This window comes from Salmo salar, chromosome ssa16 (assembly GCF_905237065.1).
Source record: "Salmo salar chromosome ssa16, Ssal_v3.1, whole genome shotgun sequence".
Lineage (NCBI taxonomy): Eukaryota > Metazoa > Chordata > Actinopteri > Salmoniformes > Salmonidae > Salmo > Salmo salar.
Window position 1 is genome coordinate 80,126,416 of NC_059457.1, and position 17,290 is coordinate 80,143,705.

Genomic DNA, 17,290 nt, shown 5'->3' on the forward strand with positions numbered 1-17,290 from the left:
CGATAGGAGGCAGCTGAGCACCCATTGATTGGCATGGCCCTTTTCAATAACACTGATAGCCCGCTCTCTCTCTCCTGTATAATAATAGTGAAATAATCACTGGATCTGTTAGCAGGTAAGGGGTGTGTGTGGAAGGCGGACGGGGGGTCTCCTGTGGACCAGATAGATAGGAGATTCACAGACAGGGCTGCTGGAGCTGCCTGCGTCAGCATTATGAGAAGTAATGGACTGTTCTGGTCTGAACTAGTGTACCATTAGCTAGTGTTCTCTCTCTCTTCTCTCCCTTCTCTCTCCATTTCTCACTCTCGTTCTCTCTTGTCCCCATCTCTTCCTTCGATTAGTTGGTCTAGCGCTCTCTCTTCTCTCTCCATTTCTCACTCTCTTGTTCTCTCTTGTCCCCATCTCTTCCTTCGATTAGTTGGTCTAGCGCTCTCTCTTCTCTCTCCATTTCTCACTCTCTTGTTCTCTCTTGTCCCCATCTCTTCCTTCGATTAGTTGGTCTAGCGCTCTCTCTTCTCTCTCCATTTCTCACTCTCGTTCTCTCTTGTCCCCATCTCTTCCTTTGATTAGTTGGTCTAGCGCTCTCTCTTCTCTCTCCATTTCTCACTCTCTTGTTCTCTCTTGTCCCCATCTCTTCCTTCGATTAGTTGGTCTAGCGCTCTCTCTTCTCTCTCCATTTCTCACTCTCCTCTCCCTCTCCATTTCTCACTCTCGTTCTCTCTTGTCCCCATCTCTTCCTTTGATTAGTTGGTCTAGCGCTCTCTCTTCTCTCTCCATTTCTCACTCTCGTTCTCTCTTGTCCCCATCTCTTCCTTTGATTAGTTGGTCTAGCGCTCACTCTTCTCTCTCCATTTCTCACTCTCTTGTTCTCTCTTGTCCCCATCTCTTCCTTCGATTAGTTGGTCTAGCTCTCTCTTCTCTCTCCATGTCTCTATTTTTTCTATTAGGTTGTCTAGCCCGCTATGTGTCTCCGTTGGGAAAATAGACCCTCTGAATGATGACTGTTGTGTTGTTGCAGTGGCCCAGAAGATCGTGGCGACCAGGAAGAAGCAGCAGCTGTCCATTGGTCCATGCAAGTCCCTTCCCAACTCCCCTAGCCACTCCTCTGTGTGTTCTGCACAGGTGGCTGCAGCAGTACACATCAGCCAGGTAGGTACACACACACACACATACATACATTTACAGACGGACACAATTTACTGACACACAAAAAAAATGGCCCCATTGAGGTCCTTGACTACATTCTCTTGTCCATATTTGTTCTTCCTCCCGCTTCCTCTATCAGCGTTGTGCTGTAAGATATTCTCCCAGCATCAACAGCATCTCTCTCTTACCATGCACACACACACACACACACACACACACACACACACACCGTTTACCACCCTGTCGTGTCTTTGATCCACACACACACACACACCGTTTACCACCCTGTCGTGTCTTTGATCCACACACACACACACACACACCGTTTACCACCCTGTCGTGTCTTTGATCCACACACACACACACACACACACACACCGTTTACCACCCTGTCGTGTCTTTGATCCACACACACACACCGTTTACCACCCTGTCGTGTCTTTGATCCACACACACACACCGTTTACCACCCTGTCGTGTCTTTGATCCACACACACACACCGTTTACCACCCTGTCGTGTCTTTGATCCACACACACACACACACCGTTTACCACCCTGTCGTGTCTTTGATCCACACACACACACACACACACCGTTTACCACCCTGTCGTGTCTTTGATCCACACACACACACACACCGTTTACCACCCTGTCGTGTCTTTGATCCACACACACACACACACACACCGTTTACCACCCTGTCTTGTCTTTGATCCACACACACACCGTTTACCACCCTGTCGTGTCTTTGATCCACACACACACACCGTTTACCACCCTGTCGTGTCTTCGACCCACACACACACACACACACACACACACACACCGTTTACCACCCTGTCGTGTCTTCGATCCACAGCGCTCAGTCCCCCATCGATTTGTCATTAAACCAGCATCATTCAGCTTGTCTACGTAGCCCAGCTCATCCCCTGAGAATCAGGGTTGTTTTCACAAAGTAACAGTACTCTCCTACTGCAGAATGGCCCTCAGTGTGTCTTCAATGCTACCCATAATTCTCTCCCAAGCTGGGGCTCTTGTTGTACAGTAGAGTGTTAAGGAATCTAGGATGAATGATAGAGGTTATGAGTGACACAGATCTATTGTCTGTTATTATGAAGAGGGGATACTGTACCAGCTGTATACTAGTGTAGTGTCTGTTATTATGAAGAGGAGATACTGTACCAGCTGTATACTAGTGTAGTGTCTGTTATTGTGAAGTGGAGATACTGTACCAGCTGTATACTAGTGTAGTGTCTGTTATTATGAAGAGGAGATACTGTACCAGCTGTATACTAGTGTAGTGTCTGTTATTATGAAGAGGGGATACTGTACCAGCTGTATACTAGTGTAGTGTCTGTTATTATGAAGAGGGGATACTGTACCAGCTGTATACTAGTGTAGTGTCTGTTATTATGAAGAGGAGATACTGTACCAGCTGTATACTAGTGTAGTGTCTGTTATTATGTAGAGGAGATACTGTACCAGCTGTATACTAGTATAGTGTCTGTTATTATGAAGAGGAGATACTGTACCAGCTGTATACTAGTGTAGTGTCTGTTATTATGTAGAGGAGATACTGTACCAGCTGTATACTAGTGTAGTGTCTGTTATTATGTAGAGGAGATACTGTACCAGCTGTATACTAGTGTAGTGTCTGTTATTATGAAGAGGAGATACTGTATCAGCTGTATACTAGTGTAGTGTCTGTTATTATGAAGAGGAGATACTGTAGCAGCTGTATACTAGTGTAGTGTCTGTTATTATGTAGAGGAGATACTGTACCAGCTGTATACTAGTGTAGTGTCTGTTATTATGAAGAGGAGATACTGTACCAGCTGTATACTAGTGTAGTGTCTGTTATTATGAAGAGGAGATACTGTACCAGCTGTATACTAGTGTAGTGTCTGTTATTATGAAGAGGAGATACTGTACCAGCTGTATACTAGTGTAGTGTCTGTTATTATGAAGAGGAGATACTGTACCAGCTGTATACTAGTGTAGTGTCTGTTATTATGAAGAGGAGATACTGTACCAGCTGTATACTAGTGTAGTGTCTGTTATTATGAAGAGGAGATACTGTACCAGCTGTATGCTAGTGTAGTGTCTGTTATTATGTAGAGGGGATACTGTACCAGCTGTATACTAGTGTAGTGTCTGTTATTATGTAGAGGGGATACTGTACCAGCTGTATACTAGTGTAGTGTCTGTTATTATGAAGAGGAGATACTGTACCAGCTGTATACTAGTGTAGTGTCTGTTATTATGAAGAGGAGATACTGTACCAGCTGTATACTAGTGTAGTGTCTGTTATTATGAAGAGGAGATACTGTACCAGCTGTATACTAGTGTAGTGTCTGTTATTATGTAGAGGAGATACTGTACCAGCTGTATACTAGTGTAGTGTCTGTTATTATGAAGAGGAGATACTGTACCAGCTGTATACTAGTGTAGTGTCTGTTATTATGAAGAGGAGATACTGTACCAGCTGTATACTAGTGTAGTGTCTGTTATTATGAAGAGGAGATACTGTACCAGCTGTATACTAGTGTAGTGTCTGTTATTATGAAGAGGAGATGCTGTACCAGCTGTATACTAGTGTAGTGTCTGTTATTATGAAGAGGAGATACTGTACCAGCTGTATACTAGTGTAGTGTCTGTTATTATGAAGAGGAGATACTGTACCAGCTGTATACTAGTGTAGTGTCTGTTATTATGAAGAGGAGATACTGTACCAGCTGTATACTAGTGTAGTGTCTGTTATTATGAAGAGGAGATACTGTACCAGCTGTATACTAGTGTAGTCTGTTATTATGAAGAGGAGATACTGTACCAGCTGTATGCTAGTGTAGTGTCTGTTATTATGAAGAGGGGATACTGTACCAGCTGTATGCTAGTGTAGTGTCTGTTATTATGTAGAGGGGATACTGTACCAGCTGTATACTAGTGTAGTGTCTGTTATTATGTAGAGGGGATACTGTACCAGCTGTATACTAGTGTAGTGTCTGTTATTATGAAGAGGAGATACTGTACCAGCTGTATACTAGTGTAGTGTCTGTTATTATGAAGAGGAGATACTGTACCAGCTGTATACTAGTGTAGTGTCTGTTATTATGAAGAGGAGATACTGTACCAGCTGTATACTAGTGTAGTGTCTGTTATTATGTAGAGGAGATACTGTACCAGCTGTATACTAGTGTAGTGTCTGTTATTATGAAGAGGAGATACTGTACCAGCTGTATACTAGTGTAGTGTCTGTTATTATGAAGAGGAGATACTGTACCAGCTGTATACTAGTGTAGTGTCTGTTATTATGAAGAGGAGATACTGTACCAGCTGTATACTAGTGTAGTGTCTGTTATTATGAAGAGGAGATACTGTACCAGCTGTATACTAGTGTAGTGTCTGTTATTATGAAGAGGAGATACTGTACCAGCTGTATACTAGTGTAGTGTCTGTTATTATGTAGAGGAGATACTGTACCAGCTGTATACTAGTGTAGTGTCTGTTATTATGAAGAGGAGATACTGTACCAGCTGTATACTAGTGTAGTGTCTGTTATTATGAAGAGGGGATGCTGTACCAGCTGTATACTAGTGTAGTGTCTGTTATTATGAAGAGGAGATGCTGTACCAGCTGTATACTAGTGTAGTGTCTGTTATGAAGAGGGGATACTGTACCAGCTGTATACTAGTGTAGTGTCTGTTATTATGAAGAGGAGATGCTGTACCAGCTGTATACTAGTGTAGTGTCTGTTATTATGTAGAGGGGATACTGTACCAGCTGTATACTAGTGTAGTGTCTGTTATTATGAAGTGGAGATACTGTACCAGCTGTATACTAGTGTAGTGTCTGTTATTATGAAGTGGAGATACTGTACCAGCTGTATACTAGTATAGTGTCTGTTATTATGAAGAGGGGATACTGTACCAGCTGTATACTAGTGTAGTGTCTGTTATTATGAAGAGGAGATACTGTACCAGCTGTATACTAGTGTAGTGTCTGTTATTATGTAGAGGGGATACTGTACCAGCTGTATACTAGTGTAGTGTCTGTTATTATGAAGAGGGGATACTGTACCAGCTGTATACTAGTGTAGTGTCTGTTATTATGAAGAGGAGATACTGTACCAGCTGTATACTAGTGTAGTGTCTGTTATTATGAAGAGGGGATACTGTACCAGCTGTATACTAGTGTAGTGTCTGTTATTATGAAGAGGGGATACTGTATCAGCTGTATACTAGTGTAGTGTCTGTTATTATGAAGAGGGGATACTGTACCAGCTGTATACTAGTGTAGTGTCTGTTATTATGAAGAGGGGATACTGTATCAGCTGTATACTAGTGTAGTGTCTTATTATGAAGAGGAGATACTGTACCAGCTGTATACTAGTGTAGTGTCTGTTATTATGTAGAGGGGATACTGTACCAGCTGTATACTAGTGTAGTGTCTGTTATTATGAAGAGGAGATGCTGTACCAGCTGTATGCTAGTGTAGTGTCTGTTATTATGAAGAGGAGATACTGTACCAGCTGTATGCTAGTGTAGTGTCTGTTATTTAGAGGAGATACTGTACCAGCTGTATGCTAGTGTAGTGTCTGTTATTATGAAGAGGAGATACTGTACCAGCTGTATACTAGTGTAGTGTCTGTTATTATGAAGAGGAGATACTGTACCAGCTGTATACTAGTGTAGTGTCTGTTATTATGAAGAGGAGATACTGTACCAGCTGTATACTAGTGTAGTGTCTGTTATTATGAAGAGGAGATACTGTACCAGCTGTATACTAGTGTAGTGTCTGTTATTATGAAGAGGAGATACTGTACCAGCTGTATACTAGTGTAGTGTCTGTTATTATGAAGAGGAGATACTGTACCAGCTGTATACTAGTGTAGTGTCTGTTATTATGAAGAGGAGATACTGTACCAGCTGTATACTAGTGTAGTGTCTTATTATGAAGAGGAGATACTGTACCAGCTGTATACTAGTGTAGTGTCTGTTATTATGTAGAGGGGATACTGTACCAGCTGTATACTAGTGTAGTGTCTGTTATTATGAAGAGGAGATACTGTACCAGCTGTATACTAGTGTAGTGTCTGTTATTATGTAGAGGAGATACTGTACCAGCTGTATACTAGTGTAGTGTCTGTTATTATGTAGAGGAGATACTGTACCAGCTGTATACTAGTGTAGTGTCTGTTATTATGTAGAGGAGATACTGTACCAGCTGTATGCTAGTGTAGTGTCTGTTATTATGAAGAGGAGATACTGTACCAGCTGTATACTAGTGTAGTGTCTGTTATTATGTAGAGGGGATACTGTATCAGCTGTATACTAGTGTAGTGTCTGTTATTATGAAGAGGAGATACTGTACCAGCTGTATGCTAGTGTAGTGTCTGTTATTATGTAGAGGAGATACTGTACCAGCTGTATGCTAGTGTAGTGTCTGTTATTATGAAGAGGAGATACTGTACCAGCTGTATACTAGTGTAGTGTCTGTTATTATGAAGAGGAGATACTGTACCAGCTGTATACTAGTGTAGTGTCTGTTATTATGAAGAGGAGATACTGTACCAGCTGTATACTAGTGTAGTGTCTGTTATTATGAAGAGGAGATACTGTACCAGCTGTATACTAGTGTAGTGTCTGTTATTATGTAGAGGGGATACTGTACCAGCTGTATGCTAGTGTAGTGTCTGTTATTATGAAGAGGAGATACTGTACCAGCTGTATACTAGTGTAGTGTCTGTTATTATGAAGAGGAGATACTGTACCAGCTGTATACTAGTGTAGTGTCTGTTATTATGAAGAGGAGATACTGTACCAGCTGTATACTAGTGTAGTGTCTGTTATTATGTAGAGGGGATACTGTATCAGCTGTATGCTAGTGTAGTGTCTGTTATTATGAAGAGATACCGTACCAGCTGTATACTAGTGTAGTGTCTGTTATTATGAAGAGGAGATACTGTACCAGCTGTATACTAGTGTAGTGTCTGTTATTATGAAGAGGGGATACTGTACCAGCTGTATACTAGTGTAGTGTCTGTTATTATGAAGAGGAGATACTGTACCAGCTGTATACTAGTGTAGTGTCTGTTATTATGTAGAGGGGATACTGTACCAGCTGTATACTAGTGTAGTGTCTGTTATTATGAAGAGGAGATACTGTACCGGCTGTATACTAGTGTAGTGTCTGTTATTATGAAGAGGAGATACTGTACCAGCTGTATACTAGTGTAGTGTCTGTTATTATGTAGAGGAGATACTGTACCAGCTGTATACTAGTGTAGTGTCTGTTATTATGAAGAGGAGATACTGTACCAGCTGTATGCTAGCGTAGTGTCTGTTATTATGAAGAGGAGATACTGTACCAGCTGTATACTAGTGTAGTGTCTGTTATTATGAAGAGGAGATACTGTACCAGCTGTATACTAGTGTAGTGTCTGTTATTATGAAGAGGAGATACTGTACCAGCTGTATACTAGTGTAGTGTCTGTTATTATGAAGAGGAGATACTGTACCAGCTGTATACTAGTGTAGTGTCTGTTATTGTGAAGTGGAGATACTGTACCAGCTGTATACTAGTGTAGTGTCTGTTATTATGTAGAGGAGATACTGTACCAGCTGTATACTAGTGTAGTGTCTGTTATTATGAAGAGGAGATACTGTACCAGCTGTATACTAGTGTAGTGTCTGTTATTATGAAGAGGAGATACTGTACCAGCTGTATACTAGTGTAGTGTCTGTTATTATGAAGAGGAGATACTGTACCAGCTGTATACTAGTGTAGTGTCTGTTATTGTGAAGAGGAGATACTGTACCAGCTGTATACTAGTGTAGTGTCTGTTATTATGTAGTGGAGATACTGTACCAGCTGTATACTAGTGTAGTGTCTGTTATTATGTAGAGGGAGATACTGTACCAGCTGTATACTAGTGTAGTGTCTGTTATTATGTAGAGGAGATACTGTACCAGCTGTATGCTAGTGTAGTGTCTGTTATTATGAAGAGGGAGATACTGTACCAGCTGTATACTAGTGTAGTGTCTGTTATTATGAAGAGGAGATACTGTACCAGCTGTATGCTAGTGTAGTGTCTGTTATTATGTAGAGGGGATACTGTACCAGCTGTATACTAGTGTAGTGTCTGTTATTATGAAGAGGAGATACTGTACCAGCTGTATACTAGTGTAGTGTCTGTTATTATGAAGAGGAGATACTGTACCAGCTGTATACTAGTGTAGTGTCTGTTATTATGAAGAGGAGATACTGTACCAGCTGTATACTAGTGTAGTGTCTGTTATTATGTAGAGGAGATACTGTACCAGCTGTATACTAGTGTAGTGTCTGTTATTATGAAGAGGAGATACTGTACCAGCTGTATACTAGTGTAGTGTCTGTTATTATGAAGAGGAGATACTGTACCAGCTGTATACTAGTGTAGTGTCTGTTATTATGAAGAGGAGATACTGTACCAGCTGTATACTAGTGTAGTGTCTGTTATTATGAAGAGGGAGATACTGTACCAGCTGTATACTAGTGTAGTGTCTGTTATTATGAAGAGGAGATACTGTACCAGCTGTATACTAGTGTAGTGTCTGTTATTATGAAGAGGAGATACTGTACCAGCTGTATACTAGTGTAGTGTCTGTTATTATGAAGAGGGGATGCTGTACCAGCTGTATACTAGTGTAGTGTCTGTTATTATGAAGAGGAGATGCTGTACCAGCTGTATACTAGTGTAGTGTCTGTTATTATGAAGAGGGGATACTGTACCAGCTGTATACTAGTGTAGTGTCTGTTATTATGAAGAGGAGATGCTGTACCAGCTGTATACTAGTGTAGTGTCTGTTATTATGTAGAGGAGATACTGTACCAGCTGTATACTAGTGTAGTGTCTGTTATTATTAAGTGGAGATACTGTACCAGCTGTATACTAGTGTAGTGTCTGTTATTATGTAGTGGAGATACTGTACCAGCTGTATACTAGTGTAGTGTCTGTTATTATGAAGAGGGGATACTGTACCAGCTGTATACTAGTGTAGTGTCTGTTATTATGAAGTGGAGATACTGTACCAGCTGTATACTAGTGTAGTGTCTGTTATTATGTAGAGGAGATACTGTACCAGCTGTATACTAGTGTAGTGTCTGTTATTATGAAGAGGGAGATACTGTACCAGCTGTATACTAGTGTAGTGTCTGTTATTATGAAGAGGAGATACTGTACCAGCTGTATACTAGTGTAGTGTCTGTTATTATGAAGAGGGGATACTGTACCAGCTGTATACTAGTGTAGTGTCTGTTATTATGAAGAGGAGATACTGTACCAGCTGTATACTAGTGTAGTGTCTGTTATTATGAAGAGGGGATACTGTACCAGCTGTATACTAGTGTAGTGTCTGTTATTATGAAGAGGAGATACTGTATCAGCTGTATGCTAGTGTAGTGTCTGTTATTATGAAGAGGAGATACTGTACCAGCTGTATACTAGTGTAGTGTCTGTTATTATGAAGAGGAGATACTGTACCAGCTGTATACTAGTGTAGTGTCTGTTATTATGAAGAGGAGATACTGTACCAGCTGTATGCTAGTGTAGTGTCTGTTATTATGAAGAGGAGATACTGTACCAGCTGTATGCTAGTGTAGTGTCTGTTATTATGTAGAGGAGATACTGTACCAGCTGTATACTAGTGTAGTGTCTGTTATTATGAAGAGGAGATACTGTACCAGCTGTATACTAGTGTAGTGTCTGTTATTATGAAGAGGAGATACTGTACCAGCTGTATACTAGTGTAGTGTCTGTTATTATGAAGAGGAGATACTGTACCAGCTGTATACTAGTGTAGTGTCTGTTATTATGTAGAGGAGATACTGTACCAGCTGTATACTAGTGTAGTGTCTGTTATTATGAAGAGGAGATACTGTACCAGCTGTATACTAGTGTAGTGTCTGTTATTATGAAGAGGAGATACTGTACCAGCTGTATACTAGTGTAGTGTCTGTTATTATGTAGAGGAGATACTGTACCAGCTGTATGCTAGTGTAGTGTCTGTTATTATGTAGAGGAGATACTGTACCAGCTGTATACTAGTGTAGTGTCTGTTATTATGTAGAGGAGATACTGTACCAGCTGTATACTAGTGTAGTGTCTGTTATTATGAAGAGGAGATACTGTACCAGCTGTATACTAGTGTAGTGTCTGTTATTATGTAGAGGAGATACTGTACCAGCTGTATACTAGTGTAGTGTCTGTTATTATGTAGAGGAGATACTGTACCAGCTGTATACTAGTGTAGTGTCTGTTATTATGAAGAGGAGATACTGTACCAGCTGTATACTAGTGTAGTGTCTGTTATTATGAAGTGGAGATACTGTACCAGCTGTATACTAGTGTAGTGTCTGTTATTATGAAGAGGGAGATACTGTACCAGCTGTATACTAGTGTAGTGTCTGTTATTATGAAGAGGAGATACTGTACCAGCTGTATGCTAGTGTAGTGTCTGTTATTATGAAGAGGAGATACTGTACCAGCTGTATACTAGTGTAGTGTCTGTTATTATGAAGAGGGAGATACTGTACCAGCTGTATACTAGTGTAGTGTCTGTTATTATGAAGAGGAGATACTGTACCAGCTGTATACTAGTGTAGTGTCTGTTATTATGAAGAGGAGATACTGTACCAGCTGTATACTAGTGTAGTGTCTGTTATTATGAAGAGGAGATACTGTACCAGCTGTATACTAGTGTAGTGTCTGTTATTATGAAGAGGGGATACTGTACCAGCTGTATACTAGTGTAGTGTCTGTTATTATGAAGAGGAGATACTGTACCAGCTGTATACTAGTGTAGTGTCTGTTATTATGAAGAGGAGATACTGTACCAGCTGTATACTAGTGTAGTGTCTGTTATTATGAAGAGGAGATACTGTACCAGCTGTATACTAGTGTAGTGTCTGTTATTATGAAGAGGGAGATACTGTACCAGCTGTATGCTAGTGTAGTGTCTGTTATTATGAAGAGGAGATACTGTACCAGCTGTATACTAGTGTAGTGTCTGTTATTATGAAGAGGAGATACTGTACCAGCTGTATGCTAGTGTAGTGTCTGTTATTATGAAGAGGAGATACTGTACCAGCTGTATACTAGTGTAGTGTCTGTTATTATGAAGAGGAGATACTGTACCAGCTGTATACTAGTGTAGTGTCTGTTATTATGAAGAGGGAGATACTGTACCAGCTGTATGCTAGTGTAGTGTCTGTTATTATGTAGAGGAGATACTGTACCAGCTGTATACTAGTGTAGTGTCTGTTATTATGTAGAGGAGATACTGTACCAGCTGTATACTAGTGTAGTGTCTGTTATTATGTAGAGGAGATACTGTACCAGCTGTATACTAGTGTAGTGTCTGTTATTATGAAGAGGAGATACTGTACCAGCTGTATACTAGTGTAGTGTCTGTTATTATGAAGAGGAGATACTGTACCAGCTGTATACTAGTGTAGTGTCTGTTATTATGTAGAGGAGATACTGTACCAGCTGTATACTAGTGTAGTGTCTGTTATTATGAAGAGGAGATACTGTACCAGCTGTATACTAGTGTAGTGTCTGTTATTATGTAGAGGAGATACTGTACCAGCTGTATACTAGTGTAGTGTCTGTTATTATGAAGAGGGAGATACTGTACCAGCTGTATACTAGTGTAGTGTCTGTTATTATGAAGAGGAGATACTGTACCAGCTGTATACTAGTGTAGTGTCTGTTATTATGAAGAGGAGATACTGTACCAGCTGTATACTAGTGTAGTGTCTGTTATTATGAAGAGGAGATACTGTACCAGCTGTATACTAGTGTAGTGTCTGTTATTATGAAGAGGAGATACTGTACCAGCTGTATACTAGTGTAGTGTCTGTTATTATGAAGAGGAGATACTGTACCAGCTGTATACTAGTGTAGTGTCTGTTATTATGAAGAGGGAGATACTGTACCAGCTGTATACTAGTGTAGTGTCTGTTATTATGAAGAGGAGATACTGTACCAGCTGTATACTAGTGTAGTGTCTGTTATTATGAAGAGGAGATACTGTACCAGCTGTATGCTAGTGTAGTGTCTGTTATTATGAAGAGGAGATACTGTACCAGCTGTATACTAGTGTAGTGTCTGTTATTATGTAGAGGAGATGCTGTACCAGCTGTATACTAGTGTAGTGTCTGTTATTATGAAGAGGGGATACTGTATCAGCTGTATGCTAGTGTAGTGTCTGTTATTGTGAAGAGGAGATACTGTACCAGCTGTATACTAGTGTAGTGTCTGTTATTATGAAGAGGAGATACTGTACCAGCTGTATACTAGTGTAGTGTCTGTTATTATGAAGAGGGGATACTGTACCAGCTGTATACTAGTGTAGTGTCTGTTATTATGAAGAGGAGATACTGTACCAGCTGTATACTAGTGTAGTGTCTGTTATTATGAAGAGGAGATACTGTACCAGCTGTATACTAGTGTAGTGTCTGTTATTATGAAGAGGAGATACTGTACCAGCTGTATACTAGTGTAGTGTCTGTTATTATGAAGAGGAGATACTGTACCAGCTGTATACTAGTGTAGTGTCTGTTATTATGAAGAGGAGATACTGTACCAGCTGTATACTAGTGTAGTGTCTGTTATTATGTAGAGGAGATACTGTACCAGCTGTATACTAGTGTAGTGTCTGTTATTATGTAGAGGAGATACTGTACCAGCTGTATACTAGTGTAGTGTCTGTTATTATGAAGAGGAGATACTGTACCAGCTGTATACTAGTGTAGTGTCTGTTATTATGAAGAGGAGATACTGTACCAGCTGTATACTAGTGTAGTGTCTGTTATTATGAAGAGGAGATACTGTACCAGCTGTATACTAGTGTAGTGTCTGTTATTATGAAGAGGAGATACTGTACCAGCTGTATACTAGTGTAGTGTCTGTTATTATGAAGAGGAGATACTGTACCAGCTGTATACTAGTGTAGTGTCTGTTATTATGAAGAGGAGATACTGTACCAGCTGTATACTAGTGTAGTGTCTGTTATTATGAAGAGGAGATACTGTACCAGCTGTATACTAGTGTAGTGTCTGTTATTATGAAGAGGAGATACTGTACCAGCTGTATACTAGTGTAGTGTCTGTTATTATGAAGAGGAGATACTGTACCAGCTGTATACTAGTGTAGTGTCTGTTATTATGAAGAGGAGATACTGTACCAGCTGTATACTAGTGTAGTGTCTGTTATTATGTAGAGGAGATGCTGTACCAGCTGTATACTAGTGTAGTGTCTGTTATTATGAAGAGGAGATACTGTACCAGCTGTATACTAGTGTAGTGTCTGTTATTATGAAGAGGAGATGCTGTACCAGCTGTATACTAGTGTAGTGTCTGTTATTATGAAGAGGAGATACTGTACCAGCTGTATACTAGTGTAGTGTCTGTTATTATGAAGAGGGGATACTGTACCAGCTGTATACTAGTGTAGTGTCTGTTATTATGAAGAGGAGATACTGTACCAGCTGTATACTAGTGTAGTGTCTGTTATTATGAAGAGGAGATACTGTACCAGCTGTATACTAGTGTAGTGTCTGTTATTATGAAGAGGAGATACTGTACCAGCTGTATACTAGTGTAGTGTCTGTTATTATGAAGAGGAGATACTGTACCAGCTGTATACTAGTGTAGTGTCTGTTATTATGTAGAGGAGATACTGTACCAGCTGTATACTAGTGTAGTGTCTGTTATTATGTAGAGGGGATACTGTACCAGCTGTATACTAGTGTAGTGTCTGTTATTATGTAGAGGAGATACTGTACCAGCTGTATACTAGTGTAGTGTCTGTTATTATGAAGAGGAGATGCTGTACCAGCTGTATGCTAGTGTAGTGTCTGTTATTATGAAGAGGAGATACTGTACCAGCTGTATACTAGTGTAGTGTCTGTTATTATGAAGAGGAGATACTGTACCAGCTGTATACTAGTGTAGTGTCTGTTATTATGAAGAGGAGATACTGTACCAGCTGTATACTAGTGTAGTGTCTGTTATTATGAAGAGGAGATACTGTACCAGCTGTATACTAGTGTAGTGTCTGTTATTATGTAGAGGAGATACTGTACCAGCTGTATACTAGTGTAGTGTCTGTTATTATGTAGAGGAGATACTGTACCAGCTGTATACTAGTGTAGTGTCTGTTATTATGAAGAGGAGATACTGTACCAGCTGTATACTAGTGTAGTGTCTGTTATTATGTAGAGGAGATACTGTACCAGCTGTATACTAGTGTAGTGTCTGTTATTATGTAGAGGAGATACTGTACCAGCTGTATACTAGTGTAGTGTCTGTTATTATGAAGAGGAGATACTGTACCAGCTGTATGTTCAACTTCTTTTGTCACTATCACACACTTTTTTATATTGTTGTCTCTTTCTCTCTGTTTACTCTCATCCATACATGCTCTTTCTCTCTGTTTACTCTCATCCATACATGCTCTTTCTCTCTGTTTACTCTCATCCATACATACTCTTTCTCTCTGTTTACTCTCATCCATACATGCTCTTTCTCTCTGTTTACTCTCATCCATACATACTCTTTCTCTCTGTTTACTCTCATCCATACATACTCTTTCTCTCTGTTTACTCTCATCCATACATACTCTTTCTCTCTGTTTACTCTCATCCATACATACTCTTTCTCTCTGTTTACTCTCATCCATACATGCTCTTTCTCTCTGTTTACTCTCATCCATACATACTCTCATTCTTTCTGAACTAAGTTAGTGTTACCAACACAGTACATAGACGTGTGTGTGTCTCTGTAGCAGACCAGTAATGGCGGCAGCCTGAGTGACTACTCGTCATCAGTACCCTCCACCCCCAGCACCAGTCAGAAGGAGCTACGCATCCACGTCCCCCAGACCACCAACACCCCCACGCCCGTCCGCAAGCAGTCCAAACGCCGCTCCAACCTCTTCACTGTGAGCCCAGATAACACACACACACACACACACACACACACACACATACATACACACACACACACACACACACACACACACACACACACACACACACACACACACACACACACACACACACACACACACACACACACACACACACACACACACACACACACACACACACACACACCCAACACACACACACACACACACACACACACACACACACACACACACACACACACACAGGACATCTACTTCTTCACTGTTGACTCATGTATTATTAGCTGTTCAAACTATGGATGTTAAATAGATCCAAAATGATGTAAAGGACTTTTAAATGGTACATGGCTTACAGTGAGAATCTACGGGCCACAGGGAAGGTTGTATGTGACCACCTTCTAGAATGTACAGACACAAGCATCATGTCCACTTCCCAGTTCCTTAGCAACTTAGAGAGAGGTCAACAACTGGGTCAAGTTGACTCATAGACACAATAATAACCCCAGTCACCTCTAGCAGCCATTATATGAGGCCTGTTATGTGAAGACTAGAAGAGGGCTGTAACAGACCCTTGTTCAGGCTCCTCGTTCAGACACTTTAGAGGGCTTAACTCAGGGCCTCTGTAACCCCTACTTGTTCTCCTATCTCCTTCTCCACAGTCTCGGAAGGCCAGCGAGCCAGACAGGGACAAGAAAGGACTGGAGGGCCGAGCGGACAGCATTGGAAGCGGCCGTGCTATTCCAATTAAGCAGGTATGATCAGATCTGGCCCTCGCCTGGCCAGCCGGCTGCTACGGGGATAATTAGGGTCCGGCAGCGCCGTATTGCTGATTTCCCGGAGAACGAGGGCTGCCTGTGATCAGAGCGTGAAGCCCAGACACAGCCAGGCTCCCTCCGTTTGATGCCTTCTCCTTGATTAACAGCGAAAGCACACACTTGACATCAATTAGAGTTGGGGGTTCTCCTGGGTATTGAAATGAGATCATTAGTATAAGGAGCGGGACGGGATTTCACTCTTACTTTCTTTCACTCTCCCCCCTGCTCCCATCCCTCTGTCCTGCCCCCATCCCTCTCTCCTTGTCCAAAAAGAAAGGGGAGAGATGGTGAGAGGGAGAAGAGGCTGAGGATGGTTAATGAAGTGCAGTCTGCCGGCTGGCATATGGTCCTCCGTTACCCTCTTCCTCTACGTGCTTTTCAAAGCCCTGCCTTTTCCTGTGTGGCGGTGTAGCCGAGCGCTTTGATTGGGGCATCGGTGGAGGGGGAGGTGGAGAGGAAGGGGAGGGGTATTGAACCAGAGAGCTCAAGAGCCCCCCCCCCACTGTAATCGTGGAGAGATTGTTTGAGTTGGCCTTAATTTGTCGCAAACAAGCATGGAGCGAACCAGAGAGGGGGGGGGAGCCTGGCATCTCCTGTGAGCTGCTTCAACTGGAGTATAAGGAAATCAGCCAATTAGCGTGTGCTAATCACGGCCTCTCATATCAGCACGGAGGCCTCGTTTGTAATCCACTAATGAACAAATTGCATCTCTGATTAAGGGCCTCCTTTCAACAACGCGCTGCATTTGTTAGCAGCGCTGCAGTAGTTGTTAGTGCCTCGGCCGTGTCGCGCAGCTCGTCGAGGGAGACCGTGTCTCTGTGGTGCTGCTGCGCAAGGAGGCCCCCCGCTGGGACAGCACAGCAGAGAGCAGAGTAAATTGTCTTGTCCCCTCAATCAGGGACGACAGGATGTTTACTTGTGAGATGTTTCCATTTATCCCCATACTCCCCACCGGAAGGAAATATCACTATGAAGTAGCAACTGGGTCCTGTGTTATTCCCCAGGCGTCCAGTTAGCATGGACATCATAGCCTCTGATAGTGTTGCTCCTCTCTAAACTCTGATAAGTGCCTCTCATCAATCAGGATGGTCTATTAGTCACATAACCCAATCTGCCATTCAGTCCTGTCTATATGTAGACAGTATAGCAGCAGAGCTTCATGTAATTGACCTATGCATCCCATCTATGGTTAGCAATGTTTTTAGTCTGCGTTGTGGCGGTAAACGGGGGATGATGTGCAACTGGAAGTGACTCAGAGGAGAGAGCCCAGGCACATACTCATTATGGTTATAGAGCAACAGAACACAGCGTGTGTGTGTGTGTGTGTGTGTGTGTGTGTGTGAGCTTATCTCTGT

At 41.5% G+C, this 17,290-nt stretch overlaps 1 protein-coding gene across 10 annotated transcripts in view; it reads left to right on the forward strand.

Moving 5' to 3' along the window:
- LOC106575459 (arf-GAP with GTPase, ANK repeat and PH domain-containing protein 1) overlaps positions 1 to 17,290 on the forward strand; it is a 295,680-nt gene that overhangs the window by 179,807 nt on the left and 98,583 nt on the right. For 6 of the 10 annotated variants that reach the window (XM_045698088.1, XM_045698090.1, XM_045698089.1 and 3 more), the window contains 3 exons: positions 1,019 to 1,149; positions 14,977 to 15,132; positions 15,780 to 15,872. In XM_045698088.1, the coding sequence (XP_045554044.1) occupies positions 1,019 to 1,149; positions 14,977 to 15,132; positions 15,780 to 15,872 (380 nt within the window). The remainder of the gene's footprint in view (positions 1 to 1,018; positions 1,150 to 14,976; positions 15,133 to 15,779; positions 15,873 to 17,290) is intronic. The other 4 variants (XM_045698091.1, XM_045698083.1, XM_045698086.1 and 1 more) reach the window with 2 other exon arrangements.